Source organism: Dasypus novemcinctus, chromosome 16 (genome assembly GCF_030445035.2).
Source record: "Dasypus novemcinctus isolate mDasNov1 chromosome 16, mDasNov1.1.hap2, whole genome shotgun sequence".
Taxonomy (NCBI): domain Eukaryota; kingdom Metazoa; phylum Chordata; class Mammalia; order Cingulata; family Dasypodidae; genus Dasypus; species Dasypus novemcinctus.
In genome coordinates this window covers 74,851,738-74,866,791 of record NC_080688.1, presented here as the reverse complement: position 1 = coordinate 74,866,791, position 15,054 = coordinate 74,851,738, and the positions used below count along the sequence as shown (strand labels likewise).

At 41.7% G+C, this 15,054-nt stretch overlaps 1 protein-coding gene across 15 annotated transcripts in view; it reads right to left on the bottom strand.

Moving 5' to 3' along the window:
* The window catches only part of NEDD4L (NEDD4 like E3 ubiquitin protein ligase), a 334,138-nt gene that overhangs the window by 40,928 nt on the left and 278,156 nt on the right, over positions 1-15,054 (bottom strand). For 9 of the 15 annotated variants that reach the window (XM_004447200.5, XM_004447198.5, XM_071208576.1 and 6 more), the window contains 5 exons: positions 11,194-11,325; positions 10,545-10,664; positions 9,279-9,476; positions 4,242-4,319; positions 2,775-2,829 (listed from right to left, as the gene is read on the bottom strand). In XM_004447200.5, coding sequence (XP_004447257.1) covers positions 2,775-2,829; positions 4,242-4,319; positions 9,279-9,476; positions 10,545-10,664; positions 11,194-11,325 — 583 coding nt within the window. Of the gene's footprint in view, positions 1-2,612; positions 2,667-2,774; positions 2,830-4,241; positions 4,320-9,278; positions 9,477-10,544; positions 10,665-11,193; positions 11,326-15,054 lie in introns of all 15 variants that reach the window. The other 6 variants (XM_012523700.4, XM_058277790.2, XM_012523713.4 and 3 more) reach the window with 3 other exon arrangements.

The following is a 15,054-nucleotide window of genomic DNA, read 5'->3' as shown; positions in this document are numbered from 1 at the left end:
AACTATATCATTTCTGAGAGAGCTAGAGAATCAGCCCGACATCTTTCCTTAACATTTTACAGCAGGGCTGAGACATAAGAGCTATTCAATAAATGTCAACCAGATGAGTCAGAGAGTCTAAAGAGGAGATTAGTACTGAGCATGCATTTCTTTTGAAATTAAGTCTTTAAAGAGGGTTGAATATTTTTAATCTTGAAAATGTTTCACTTCTAACCTAATTATTTAAAAGACAGCTGCATTGCCTGTCCTTCATGGATAGCCACATGTCCTAGCTCTGCATAATAGAATAACTCTGAATAATTTGCAAACCTACAGCTTTCAATGTAAGTGGCGGGTGTAGAGATGACCTGGTCTCCACGCTGCAGGACAGCAAAATGAGACCATGAATTTTGTAGGAAAACAGGTGCACGTGAATGCTTAGAAAGAAAGGCTCCGTTCCAAAGGTGAGGACGCTCTTGAACATTCTCTACCAGGGAATGCAACCCTTTGTGGAGCGTACCTGCCAGCCTGATGCAGCCTCTTAAAAAGATAGATATTCTGCACTTTTCACAGACTGCACTTTGTAGGAAATGCAAATGAATTGAAACGTTTCATTGATGTGCACACGGGTACAGCTTTCCATCGAGTAAACCAGACAAATTATGGAGAACTGACAGAAACCTTGATGAACAGCTCGAGGAGCTCTTGTGAACAGATCTTTTTCTTCAGTAGCTTCTGGTGACCTACATTACACTGTATCTAGGAAAGACAACCTTTCTGCAAAGATAAACTTTTATGTCACCAATACCACGCTGGCATACGTGAAGCCCAGCTGGTTGTGTCCATGGGCTGTACCATATCATCCAGTCCTGGAGGCTAAGAGGGGCCTCCCATGTGCTCTTCTGGGCAAGATAAATGGGGAATGTCTGGAACAAGCAATGGTGGGGCTGATGAGGGGCAGCCAGCAAATAACTGCCCTCTTCCTTCCACCTCTCAGGAAACAGGAGCTGGGCAAGCCTGAGGCTGGAGGCCCTGCTGCTGCTTCTCAAGGAAAGTCTTCTCAACTTTGTACCAGGGACATCACCGGCCTAAGACCTTCACCACTCACCCTCCAGGAACTAGACCTCGGGTACCATTTATCACGTACCTATCAGGTCTATGCTTGCATTTGGGCCTTAGTCTATGAAATTTATTCATATTATTTCTAAACTACACTGGACCTGGCCCTTTGCAATAGCATTTTTCCTGCTTTTGACTTCTTGCAGTACATTAGAATATTCATAAAGCTCTTCTGAGGCTGGTCTAAACTCAAATCATCAATCTGAACACTGCCAGTGTTGTGTGAAATGCTCTCTGCACAGAGCAGGCAAGGTTGTGTTACTATTGTTGACCATGTTTTATTAAATATGACCAGTATTACTCATGTTTAAAAGCTGAAGTTGGAATGCATAAGAGCTGAAAAGGCAATTGTTTTTTGTTTTGAGTGGGCAAAAGGGGTGTAACACTTGTCCCATTTTAACAAATTTTATTAAGAGAATTATAAATAGTGTATTAAGGAAAAAAACAGAGTAAGCACATACATCTTAAAGCATTTATAGTTCTATGGCAGCAATTTTAGGCCCACAGCAAAATTCTGGAAAGTAGGTAAATCAGTATTTTTACTGAGCAAAGACAAAAACTAAGTCTATGTAGCTTGAAATACCTAATTTAACCTAAGGGGTAGCCCACACTCCAAAATATAGCCAGGACTTCTATTTTTGGTTTGATTCTGAATTTCTGGGCCTCCTGCTTAATTTAATTTATAATTGAATCAACCCCCTGTGGTTGAACGTGAAGGGCTGTCTACACTGCACTTGGCCCTCTAGTAACATCTGGACAACTCGCTATGACTACGGGAGGATGGCAAGCCCTACAGAGGAGGCCCCAGCGGCCAGGCTTCTCAGCCATCTGCTTGCCAATTGTGCTTTTGTTTAGTTAAGGAAACATGAGGCAGCGGAAACCTGGGCAGACTTCCTGTTTATGAACCAAAGGAAAACAAAGACCAGAATACTCCCAAATTGCATGCACGATTTGAATTTGAAATCTATTTGAAGCCCTCTTTTAAATAAGCATTTTCACAAGTTTTAAGGACTGTATAAATTGCCACAAAGAACATGTCACATCCAAAAAGAAAAAATAAACACTGGCTAAAAGCAAACCTTTATTAGTTGAACTTTTAGTTGAAATGAGAAATCACACACTTATTCATAGGTGCTGGAGCAGATGTCTATAGCAAAGCTACTACAATTTAAGAAAATATCTACATATATATTAGTGTTTTGGGTGCAAGAAAACATGCTGTGAATAGAAAATAAGGTCAGAATGGGCGTTTTGCCACAAGACCTTTTACAGCAGTGGTTTCAAAAAATTTATATGCTGCTTCAAGCACTGCTCATGCATAGATCTGTTACTAAATCATCACTTCTAATCTTATTTTCTATTACCAGAGTGTATTTATTAAAAGCGCAAAAGTCAAAGGGATCATCAATCCCTCAGTTTTAAAAAAATTGAAACAAAAAAGTTAATAGGTCACAAGATCAAAATGGGTGATAGCTTGAGCTCATTTAAAGCAAATCGGGGTGAATGCACAGTACCGTCTGAGGGCACTGATTGCCTGGTATCGTTCTCGCCACATAACAACTGGCTGCCTAAACAAAGAGTAAAATTACAAAGCTTTCACTATGATATTTGAATTACCCATCCCCCCCCACCCCCTTACGTGCAATACCTATGTGTCTATAACAGTGCCTACTTACTATGGTCAATATAAAATGTTCGGCCATCCAAGTGAATTCTTTCTTCCCAGCCAGGCTAGCATCAGGAAAGAGAGAGGGAGAGAAGGGAGAGAAGGAGAGAAAGGAGAGGAAGAGAAGGAGAGAGGGAGAGAGGGAATACACTCATTAGCAGTTTCAAATTCAAAGGTAAAATTAAAAAATTTCAGAAGACTCTCTTACTCTTCTCTTTTAGGGTACATTTTTACATTAAGAATGAGCTAAATACAAACATTTCAAATCTGTTCTGGACAACATCTGGCAACATTATCATTTGTTTAACAGTTTCAGATGCATTTGAGACATTCACCATGTGAGAAGTGGGAAATGGTGTTACCAACACTAGGGGTTGAAGAGGTCATTTAATTAAATAAGTATTCACTGAATCCTAAAAGGGAGAAAGGGAAAGGGCTGGGCACATTTACTTTATTCAAGGGGTTATCAGGTGGCTGAACAATTTAATACTGGTATTTCCTGCTATGAACTTTCAGGATTCAACCTCAGGACCCAAATAACTTTCAATATAACACTGGTCTGTGTGCCTTATCTGACTGTCCTTCCTTGCTATCCAAAATGCAGGGAGCCAATATATTCAGGTTACATGCTACCTTTCACTTTCTAAACTCAATAAATGGACTCTCTCCACCTAAACCGAGGAAACAGATTTGGAGAGAGGGAATATTTGTATACCTTGAATACAGACTGACTCCAACCTTTCTAGCCTCAAATTCTGTCATTAATATACCAGGGACCAGGCAACAGAAAGGTTCTGTACCCTCATTTATACTTGGAAGACTCAAAAACAACAACTAAAAAATCCCCAGCTCCCTTCCATTTTAAAGCAGACTTCCAGCCTACCTCTCCTCCTTTCAGTAAGGCTTTAAAAAATTTTTTTTAGGAGGGATGAGCTGAGGAAGTGCATGGTGAAGGTTTCATTCAAAATCCAATTTGAGTAAATAGCTCAACTCCTACTCAGGTCCCAAAAGAGAACGGATAAAAAATGAAATTTATAAACTGTCACCAACAAGGGAGAAAAACCCTTAAAATACCTTAGGCTAAATGACTTATGGAAGCCTTCTGTGACTACTTATGCCTTTTTCTCCCACTGTTTTAAAGATTTCTGTTCCTATGACTAAATCCACAATATAGATAGAAATGAGTGGTTGCTAAGTTACAAAACAAATGCATTTTGCCTAAATTGTCAACCATAGAGAATGTCTCTCAGGCATATCAGTTCCCAGGTCTAGTTTTCATAATCAGCAATTCAGAAACCTCTTTCACAAGTACTGTGTATCCCATGAACTATTAAAATTCAGCCAAGGACACCAATTCTATTAAAAATACAGACCAATGGGACCCATGAAGGCTGGGGAAAGAGTGGGCCCCTAGGGTGCTCCAGAGTTTGGTGGGTGAAGGTTTAGAGTGGCACACCCGTGTCTGCTGTGTACTCACAGGGAGAGGGCCAAGGTCATTGGGATTTAAGGATGCCTTTGACCGCATATGCACTGGAAATTTCAGGCGTGGATCTTCCTGCAATAAAAGCATAACAGGCAGATGTTAAAGGGGGACTGTAGGCACAGCTCGCAGCTTCTTCCCTTCTGGAGCTGTGTGTTCCAAGGCAGCGGGGGTCTTGGCCTGGAGCCGCACTCCTGCCTACGCGGGAAGGGGGGAGCCCTGCCCCCCTTCCTTTCTGCTTCACGCAGGAAGCCTGGCTGACTACCTTCTCCATAAAGACTCTCCTCTTCCTCCTGTCCCTGGGGAAAGGAGGAGAGTATGAATGTGTGAATACAAAGTTAATGATTTTTCCGAGACCTTGAGAAGGCAGAGGTCCTGGAGTGATGTTCCTATGGGAAACCTGAATGGGGGGCCCCGAGAAAGCAAGGCTCCAACCACAGGGGCAAAGGGGGGATGGTTTGGAATCTCCCTGGAGATTCAGGACTCCTGGCGAGGGCAGCCAGGCCACCACGTTAGAACAGAAACCCCATCAGCTCCCTTCCACTCCTCACTGACCTACGCAGGGACTCTAAGCCTGGGCTGGCTTTTTCGATTCCCGTGGCCATTCCAGAGATGCTACTGGAGAGCTGAATAGAGAGCCTTGAGCAAGTTCTGCAGATTCGATTTTCATTTATGTTGCCTGCAGAGTTTGTGAACGTTTACTTAAGGATGTATCTTCCTAAGATAACCACAGAAAACCAACTCAAGAGAAACAGGTAGCTGCCACCTTGGGGCATGCTAATTTGTAAAGAACAGGCAGAACTATGATCACATAACTACCCTGGCAGAAGGCAGGGCACGTGATTCCTGCGTCTTGGGTGAGGAAACTAAGTTTCAGGGAATAAAGGACTTGCCCAAAGGGTTCTGAAATCGAGTCCAGCAGTGCCTCTTGCTTCTACAAACCCAGGGGAAACACAACAGAACTCAGAGAATCCCTGTCTTTAAACTCAGATGGTTAGAAAACAAATGATAAAACTCAGAATAACACACTGTCATCCAAATAACCCTTAGATTTAAAAAAAATTTTTTTCAAATAAGGGATTTGATTAGCTTCACTCAATTATATTAAAACCTGTGCTGCAGTTAAATTACCAAAAGGTGTCCTGCTCCGTTTTCCCAACTCAACAGTATAAACCATTAGTTTCACTGGGATCATCAGTACCATTAGAATCAAAGAAAGCCATCAATTTTGAGGAGTGGCAAGAATCAAAAAAAGATCACAAAAAATAAAATTTACCTTTGCTTTCTGTTAGCATTAGTAAATTCTTTAATCAAAGAAATAAATCATGTTAGCAGTTTATGACGGGTACTGATGATATTTTAAAGGATAAATAGAGGCATAAAATAGGTCCATTATTATGTAGTATATTAGAACACATAAGTGTAAATGCATAGGCTAAGCACATTTAGAGGGAAAAAAAACTATGATAGGCAAATCGTGGTTAGAGAAAAAAACTTGAAGCACTTGACTCCACAAAAGCTGCCTACTGAATGCTGGCTATGAGCTGAGACCAGGCAATGCCAATAGATGTCCCCCTCCTCCTCCACCACCCCCAGAGCCACTGACCATGCCCAGATGTAGGGAGAACCTTGGGAAGGTTATTATAAGAAAGAGGACAGGGGCTCTGCCCATATATGATACATATATGCAAAAGATAATCAGCCTTAAAGGGAAAAAAAAAGCTGAAATTAAAGAAAAGTACATGGAGAGAATGGGGGGTGAGCATGGAGTATAAAATAAGCGAAAATGGCTGGCTGTACATGGAAAACCAGAATTCAAAGCCTGTGAGAGCCAGAAGGCCACAGGGGTATGAGAACCTTATCAGACCAACCATAAATAACCCAAGTAATGGCAGCAGCTGTCCCTGATCAAGCTCGAAGGGCCTGACTCTGTGGTATCCTCCCACTTAATCCCCTGAACAAACTGAGGAGGGAAGCACCTCCACAGCTGATGGAGCAGGTAAAATGACAGTGAGGCTCCATCTTAGTTATGGATAAGTTTAGGGATGATGAGAAGCTGGAATCCTAATAAGTGAATAAAATATGGAAAATATGCAAAATAAAATATGCAAAACACACTAGTCTGCTCCTCCCTTCCTTCTGCATGGAAGGTGACGAAGCTTTTACTATGACCTACTTGCATCCCTCAGTGCAGTTGGAAAGTGTTTTAAAGCAATATGCAAAGATCTTTAAGAAAAAAGGTTTCCTAATAAATAAAAAAATATATAAAATATTGGAAGACAGGCTCATTAAAAAAAAAAAAAACAAAAAAACAACTGTCCTCTTCCTTTATGCTTTCCATCTTGAAGGGACCAACATGTGCAGGCGACAATGAGTTTTGCTAGTTTGGACTTGGAGAGAAAACAAACCTGGAATTTAATTAAGGTGCAATCTTTCTTGCTACAAAAGTAAGCTCAGCATTGTCCTGAAAAGACATATATATCCTATCATATGCATATTTTGAGCTGCTTTCCTTAGCAGAGGTGGGCCTAACCCAGGTGGGGCCAAGGCCACATTCATTTGATGCTGCCAGACTTTATTCCAAACAGGCTGCTGACATATGGCCTCCATTTGTGTGTTTGAAAGACCGTGCTTCACAAATATTCTTCACAGTGAGTTTTCCTCTAGCAGTGTTACTAGAGGGAAGTTTTGCCCTCAATCTTTTCATGCTTCTGGTTAGTGCAAGAATCAGCAGGACCCAGGTTGGTGGGGGACGGGACCTGATTTCCAACCTGTCATACCAGTTTTTTTGTGTGCTATTATGATGTCCAAACCTAAGAATAGCTTCTGCTCTCTTCATTAGTTCTCTCTCTCACACACATGCACAAAGCAAAAGCCCAAACCAACTCAAAACAGATTTTAAGCCAAAAATTATCTTTACAGTTCCTTCTACCCTTCCATCCCCTGTCAAAATAAACAGGCAATTTCAAGTCTGCCATTCATGTGAGAATTTTGTACAGGTCTTTGTTTAGAAGAGATAACGCAGCTGTGTCAGCACATCTGTGTTTTGTTTAAAAGGGTAGTAACTCGTGGAATTTCCAGTTGTTGCCTTAAGGATTTTCAATGGCAGCAGCAGCAAAAAGTTTTTTTTTTTTTTCAAACAAAATTGAAATTTTAAATTAATAAAGTCAATAACAACTATCTGGGTAAAAAGGGACAACTGGAAATCAAAATTGGGTTTCATTCAGCAACGGTACAAGCAATAAATAAAGCTCGGCCTATTTAAAATAAAATCTGCTCAGCTGCAATTACACTGCAGTTGTGGCGTGAAAGGCTGTGAAAAGGTTAGGGGATTTGATTACTAAGCTAGTTCAAATTACTAAAATCATAGCTTATGTTGGCAAGCCACAGTGGCTCCATACACTAATCCATCTACTTTTATAATATTTACCCCCTGTTTTGGGAGCTTCAGTTTCTGACTGAGGACTTAAAATTATAACAGAGCTGCAGTAAAGAGAAGTGGGTATACTAGCAGGAAAGCTACGAGTTCTATGTCCATGAGAAAAAAAGACTTAATGACCAATATGTACTACTCTATTTCCCCAAGAGTTGGCTAACTCAGACTTATCTTGCCCACAAACCTGTAATATTATCTTCAGACTAAAAGACAAGTCAGACAAAACTCCACGTCATCATATGCCTGAGAAGTAGTTATCAACTTACCAAATGAATGTCACCCGATCTAAACCATAAATTCTATAAATTCTCTTGGCAGGCGATTCCTTTACTTCAAAATAGGAAGGGACTGTAGTGCGGTTCTCACTAGGGTGTTTGGAAATGTGTGGGTCATTTTTGGTATCACTATGTTGGGTGGTGGGGGGGTGGGTTGCTACTGGCATTCAGTGGAAAAAGCCAAGGATGTTCAAAGTCCTGCAGCAGAAGGCACAGTCCTGCTCAGATACCAGGCACACCCACACAGAGATACATGGGTCTCTGGTCCATAGGATTTGAGAGAGAGCACCCTCCACCACATCCAGGCCAGTCCTCAAGGGAGTGAATTAACATGATGCCAGGGACAAAGTGCAATCACAGGTCAGGTCACCTCACCAGCCTCTTACTCAACGCAATACTGCTAGCTCTAACCAAGAGCTTTAACTACAATCAACTGCACGTACTAGGTGCCCATCACTGGAAATGGGAATTTAAAGCATGTATTTACTGCTGATTCCAGACCAAAGAGCTAGGGTCAATGGCCATCACCAAAATTCAACCAGTTTTCAAAGAGAATCCATTCTAAGCAAGTAGCAAAGATGACAGAATGACTGAGTTAAACCTTGCACCCAGACAATTTAGCTGGGGATATAAAGGGCCAGGAAGAAAACTAAACCTTCAGCGCCTTCAGAAACAGAAACAAGAGAACCAATCCAAGTTTAATTAAGAGTACAGAGATCACATAGTAGAAAAATACCAACGGACTTTTAAAAAATCATACATTACATTAAGAGGCCACCAATATTATTCAGTTAAGGAAATGAAGAACTGACAGAGGAAGATAAAGATATGCACATTCACCTTTGAGTAATCTCATCTTGCCCAAGTTAACACAACACAGGTTCTTTCTCATGCGTGGTTCAGGGACATGTGAAAGCAATGTGGTCAGAAAAATCGATTTGACTGTTAAAAAAAAAAAGCTATAAATGTACAACCAAGAGAATCACAGTCATCTAGTATATCTTCTAAGTAATGATGAAAGGAATGAAAATGAAGCACGGGAGTGTTTTATGTGAACAGTAAAAACTAAAGGGACAAAGCAAATATGAGAGAGGGGGATGTCAATACAAATGCAGAAGGACACGGAGCAAAAAAAACCCTTATCTTAACCATCATCCACTCCCACCAGCCCATCCATGCAGGTCCAGGTTGAGGAGACCCCATGGAGACACACTTTAGCCAATGCCATTTCTCCTCAGGAAGTAGGAACACAGAGCAAGGAGGTGAATGAATGAACGCAGACTTCATAAGGAAAACGGAGCCAAGTAAAAGCAGCAGCCTTACCCATGTTGTAGTCTTTGTATTATGGTCAATGAAGAAGGGCCGGCCATTTGGAGCTATCCTCATTTCCCAGCCGGGTGGCAAGAAGCTCTGTGTGACTTTGTGTTGTGGTTTGGGGGAGTTGTAAGGTGATGGCTGTGGGGACTGTGGATTGGAAAGGGTATCTTTCACAGCCCGACGTATGGGTGAGTCCTTGGCACCCTAAGGAATAATAATGAGCATTAGAACACTCATGTGCCATCCCAGGTGTGTCAGAAAGTACCTGGGTATTGTGGAATGCTCCTCTTTCGAAAGGGAGACAGGGGAAGTGCCTAAAAAATCCTGTGTCTGTCATTCATTTGCTTTTAAATCAATCCAAATTTCAATGCTTTCTATTGGTTAAACACACAGCAATACTTAAAACCACCATCCTTTGATAGCTCCTCAGTACATACCAAATATATTGTTCTAAACTAAGCCTTACGGATGGGAGACTTTACAGAGAGTGGAAACAACTCGCCCCTGCTCTTAATGAGCTCACAGTCTAATGCAGAAGGGGTTGTCCATTGTTAGAGCACAAAGAGAATACCCATCTTGAGGGAGGCAACCACCTGGAATGACAGAGTTGGTAGACATGCATTTATAACACAGCTTGGAAGAGCTAGCAACTTCCACTGGTAAGCATCTTAACAATCCACAGCTCGCTCTCATAGGCAGTCAGCTCTAGAACTTCTAAGGTCTGCTCTCTGACTTATGTGATGTTACGCAATAGCATTAAAACAAAACAGGAGAGAGCACAAGCAGATGCCCAGCAATGGTTCAGAGATGCAAATCTCCACTAAAAAACACACAGGCTCATACAATGAAACATCCTACAGTAGAAAGAAAGGAAAAAAAGATCAGAGCAACAGCTATGTTTTAAAACTCAATTTAAGCATTGGTATTGGGACAAGTTATTAGGTACTTCTAATGAGGTAACAAGCAAGGAGGAGTGAAACACAACAAGGATGGCCAGAGTTCTGGAAAGAGATGCCCCCGTCCAGGGCAATTCACCATGGGCTCCGCCAAATGAGCATGAGAATCAGGTGGAGAGGAGAGTCCAGAAATGTTAACTGGGCGGGACAGAGAAGCATGTGGCAAAGCTGCACAAGAACACCTGTCACCACGGACACCGCGACTGATCGGAGAGAGAGGAGGGGGGCTGCGAAACGGAAGTCCACGTTGAGAGAGAAGAGAGTATGAGAAGTCACAGGATAGAGTGACGCCACTTAGATGAGGCAGCCTTCTCACCTCCAGCGGGGCAGATAAAGTTACTGTTGGTGAACTGAGGCTACGGGGCCGGCGAATCTGAGGCTCGATTAGATGGTTGTTACTGTTTGCAGCCGATCCGGAGGCACCATCTTCTGCGAGCTATTTTGGAGGCAAAAACAAGTTAGCTTCATATGAGGACCTGCCTGTGCCTGTGATTAGGAGTGGGAACCCAGACGACAATAATAAGAGGCCTGACTTAAAGCGTGGTGGAAATACTTAAACATAATAATGGGGGAGAGGAGGCGGCGAAAATGGGAAACAGAAATGCATCACTACCCCGGCTTAAAAACTAGCGTCAGAAAAAAGGGGGGGTGGGGAGAAGCCCCACATTCTAATCGGGTATTACTGGAAAAGTATCATTCATTCCATTTCTTTTTTTCCTGGGACGTTTTTCTTAAAAGATTTTATTGAATAAAATAGCACATATTTTGGTGTGCTCTCCCCTCCATTTTTCCCTTACTTTCTAGTTTTAAACTATACCCAGGGAAAGATTGATGCAGGGCCAAATTCTTCCTTAGGTAAATATTAGGCTTAAAGCACAGCAGCTGATCATCAGAAACACCGAGGTGGGTCCTGCACATTTCCGTGGTGACAGCAGCCGTCTGAGGCTGGGTGGTGCTCTCCATACCTGCATGATAGGTCGAGTCCAAGTTGTGGTTCGATTGTTATGGTTGACATAGTATGTGCGGCCCTTAGCATCTTTTCTTTCTTCCCAGCCTGAAGGTAGGCCCGGCGTGGTATGTACGTAGGCCACTGACGGCTGTTTGTGTAAGAAATCATTATTTAATAGCTTGCATTTGATTCCAGATAGGTTTAATAACGTCATTTATTTATACCCAGAGAATTATTATTTTTTTCCCTAGACTAAGGAAGTTAATTCAAATTGCACAAAAACATTTCAAAAGTGTGTCTGGAAAAAGATGACAAGATCTTCAGCAGCTTTGAATCTACTGCGAGATGTAACTCAGAGCTGTGGGATCCAAAGTCTACAGAATTTAGGTCTAAGGTCCTGACGTTTGTTAGATCTAAAGAGCCACTGCCATCTTAAGGAGACAGAACAATATTGTAATCTGCTTTAGTTACTGAGTTTTACTGCCAAACTATGTAGAGTTCAAAGGTATTTCAAAAGGTCAAATGTTATCGACTAGGAAAGGGATGTTCCGGATGATTTTTCCTCCTTATAGCTGCCACAGGGAGGCTCTCCTGGCTTTTAGCCCTGAAATTCTTCCTTCAGTTTAGGATCCTTATTCTACAGCTTTCAGGGGAAAGTTAACACACAGAGCCTCTTCTCTAGAAGGCTTGTACTCATACCAGACACCTCAGCTGGCTTGGCTCAGGAAATCACTTGCCAAAATTTCAAAGAAGCTTGATAAAGGAGGCTGTGATAAGGAGTTTGTCTCTATAAGGGGCGAGAAGCACAGGCAGTTTCTGGATTTTAGAGAACTGGCCAGTGTGAGTGAAGTGACTGTATCTTTGAACTCCAAATTGGATTGCAGAAGGATTCCTGAGATACTTTAGCTTGTAAACAGCAGTCTGGGAAATGTATCCTGGATGGAGAAATACTAGAACAGCAAGGAGGCTGTGGTGATTTATGGAGGTAATGAGGCTGAGTGTCTCAGACCAGGGCTGCCCAGGACAGGACATCCTGGATGTTTGGGGGACTCAGACACAAGAAGCCAACGACAGCAGCTTCCCAGCCTCCAGGAAGAGTTTAAAAGGAACAGGAGGCCACATGCGGGAACATCCTCATGTGAGGTTTCAAAAGGAAGCTGTTTCTTTTTTGGGCACTATCATCCCTAATTAGATCTTCTCCTGACCCTCCAGATATTTTAGCAGGCGCAGTTTTCTTGGCATTGGGCAGAGGCTAGAAATCTCTTGACCCAACTTCTTCCTGTACACACACCATCTCTTCTGGTCACTACTGACAATGTGCTCTGACCAAGAAGGTCCCAGTTGTGGGGTCCCTCAGTGGACTCAGAGAGCCTCAAATTAGAAAGCACAGACAAACCATGTAATTGGGCAACTATAGCTAAGGAGGCTCAATATTCAATGTCAGGGGCACAACATCACATTCCAAAGATAAATTAACTGGGGCCATGAAGCAGCTGACTTAGTGGTTATTTCTAAAACATGTTTACTAGGCAAGAATACTTCGCTAAAAAAATGAAACAACTATTTCCTTGACATCTTCCCAAAGTCCCAAAGGCCCCTTAAAAGTAGTTCCAAGACTCTGATCACATAGCATCCTGCATTCAGGCGTGGAAATTCAATAAGAGCAGAATAAACATCAACCTGTAGGCTTAATTCTTTCATGAATATTAAAGACATGAATTAATAGAGCCTCAAACTCTTCCTCTAGCTGTGACACTGACACAAAGAATCTATCTCCAGGTTACTTTTCATATGGGCACTTAAAAAAATCTGCTCTGCTAAACTAATCTAAGCTAACCAAGGAACCAAATTATAGTAAAATAAGTAACCCAAATTATAACCTAAGTTAGTGGACAACGAGTATTTTTGGGGTCAAGTATTGGAGTATTTTGACTTACTCGTGTTTGTAGGATAACCAAAAATGCTTTGGCTGAATGTAATACTAAATGGCATTTGCTGCTTTTCCTCCTCTCTGTTGAGTAATTTTTGGGAGACAGGCAATTAGAAATGCCCTCAGAAAACTCTATTCTGGAAACCTTAAAGATATTTTTACAGTTATAATATCCCTGGAAAGGATATTTATGTGGCAACTGATAAGCTAAAATAACTTGGATGTGTCATGGATTATTTTAGAATTGAATTCTAAAGCTATATGACTTCCAGCCCAGTATTCCAGCAACCAGGTTACTTTCATTGATCCACAATTAGTAGTACTAATCAGTTCATGGAAAATTACAGTAGAGAAGAGAAGATTGAAATGGATTAAAACGTTCACCCCACCTTCCACTGAGAGTGAACTAGCAACCTCTGCATTTCATTTATGTGAGGTGGTTTTATTGAAATGTTTCTTTATCGCTTTCTTTCTAAAGGATCAAATAGAACAATCTGTGCTGATGATTCCATCTGTGACTCAAAACAAAGTCTCCTATCACACATGGCTAGTGAGGTGGCAGGTCTCAGCTTCCAGAGGCAGAACCATGGAAGTGACCCAGACTTTGACCCCAAATCAGACTTCTTGCTCCATTTGGATGTACTACACCCTACACCTCAAGAAATGAGTCAGCAAGAAATAAGTTTAAAACCACTAGTTAGTGTAATATAACATTTCACAGCTTTTTATCCATAGCCTGAACACACTATTGAGCTTTACAATGCAAACAGTTGTTTAACTATGGCTTTATAGTGGTGCAGTCTCTTTCATTAAATGAAGAACACAATTACGCTCAAACTGGAAAAGTCTGGATATCCTTCTAAAGATGATAACTAATTGACACTATCACAGATTCTCTAAGACTCTCTAAAACCCTGTTGCACTGTCACCTCAGTATATTTTTAGAATGTATCAAGTAAAGCCCAAAAGGACTGAGCCTTCTCTCTTTCCTCTTTTTATCCATGAGAGGGGTCTGGCTGAGCCTACTAGAAAGTGACACCAGTGTGCATTATTTGTCACAAATCCCAGGATTATGCTGCAGGTGAGAAACACAACCTGTTCACTACAGTACATAAATAAAAGCATTATCACAAAAGGAAAGATATACACAGAAGGTTACTACAGCCCGGCATGTAGTGCCAAGAAAAAAGAATGTGTGTGTGCATACCTTTAAGGTGGGGAGATTAAATAAATAATGGTGTCTCCACACCACTGAATATTATGAAATTATTGTGTCTTGGAGGGATGGCCATAAATGAAAGAAAACCAAAGATAAACAAGATCCCAATTAAATAGCACTACAGGTGTGTATATGTATACGCATACAGATTTGTGAATGCAGAAGAAGGTGGGAGATGACCCATCCCAGGGTAGCTACAGTGTCAGAGAGTACACGTCAGCACACTTCAGTGTGGGGTTGATATGGATGGGGATGCGGAGAAGATATAGGAGGGGGGAAATGCAGTAGTAGATGGAACTGGAAAAGAGAAAGTAAAAGGCTTTGTGAGGTGGGAGAGAAACACATGGGATACTTTAAAAACACACCGAAATTTCTAAGGTAGCCATAAGATACGTGTGCTCCTGTCAACCGAAAGATCACCAGGTAAATGGAAAGCAGAGCATGAGTACAGGGACAACATTTAGGAACTACTTCTTCCGAGGCTTTAAAAATCAAAACCCAAAACCAACCTCTATTTTTAGTTCATTGATTGGGGGCCAGTGGGGGCAAGTACAGGCAAGAAGGCAAGAAAAGGGCTACTGTATGCACCATGAAGCATCTCATCAGGATGGATCGGTTTGTCTGCCATGTACCCCTCGCCATGGAGCCCCGGGACAGTAATTCAGTTCACCTGGTTGATGAATATCATCAGCTACCACAATACTGCAACACTAAAAGCAGGTTCCAAG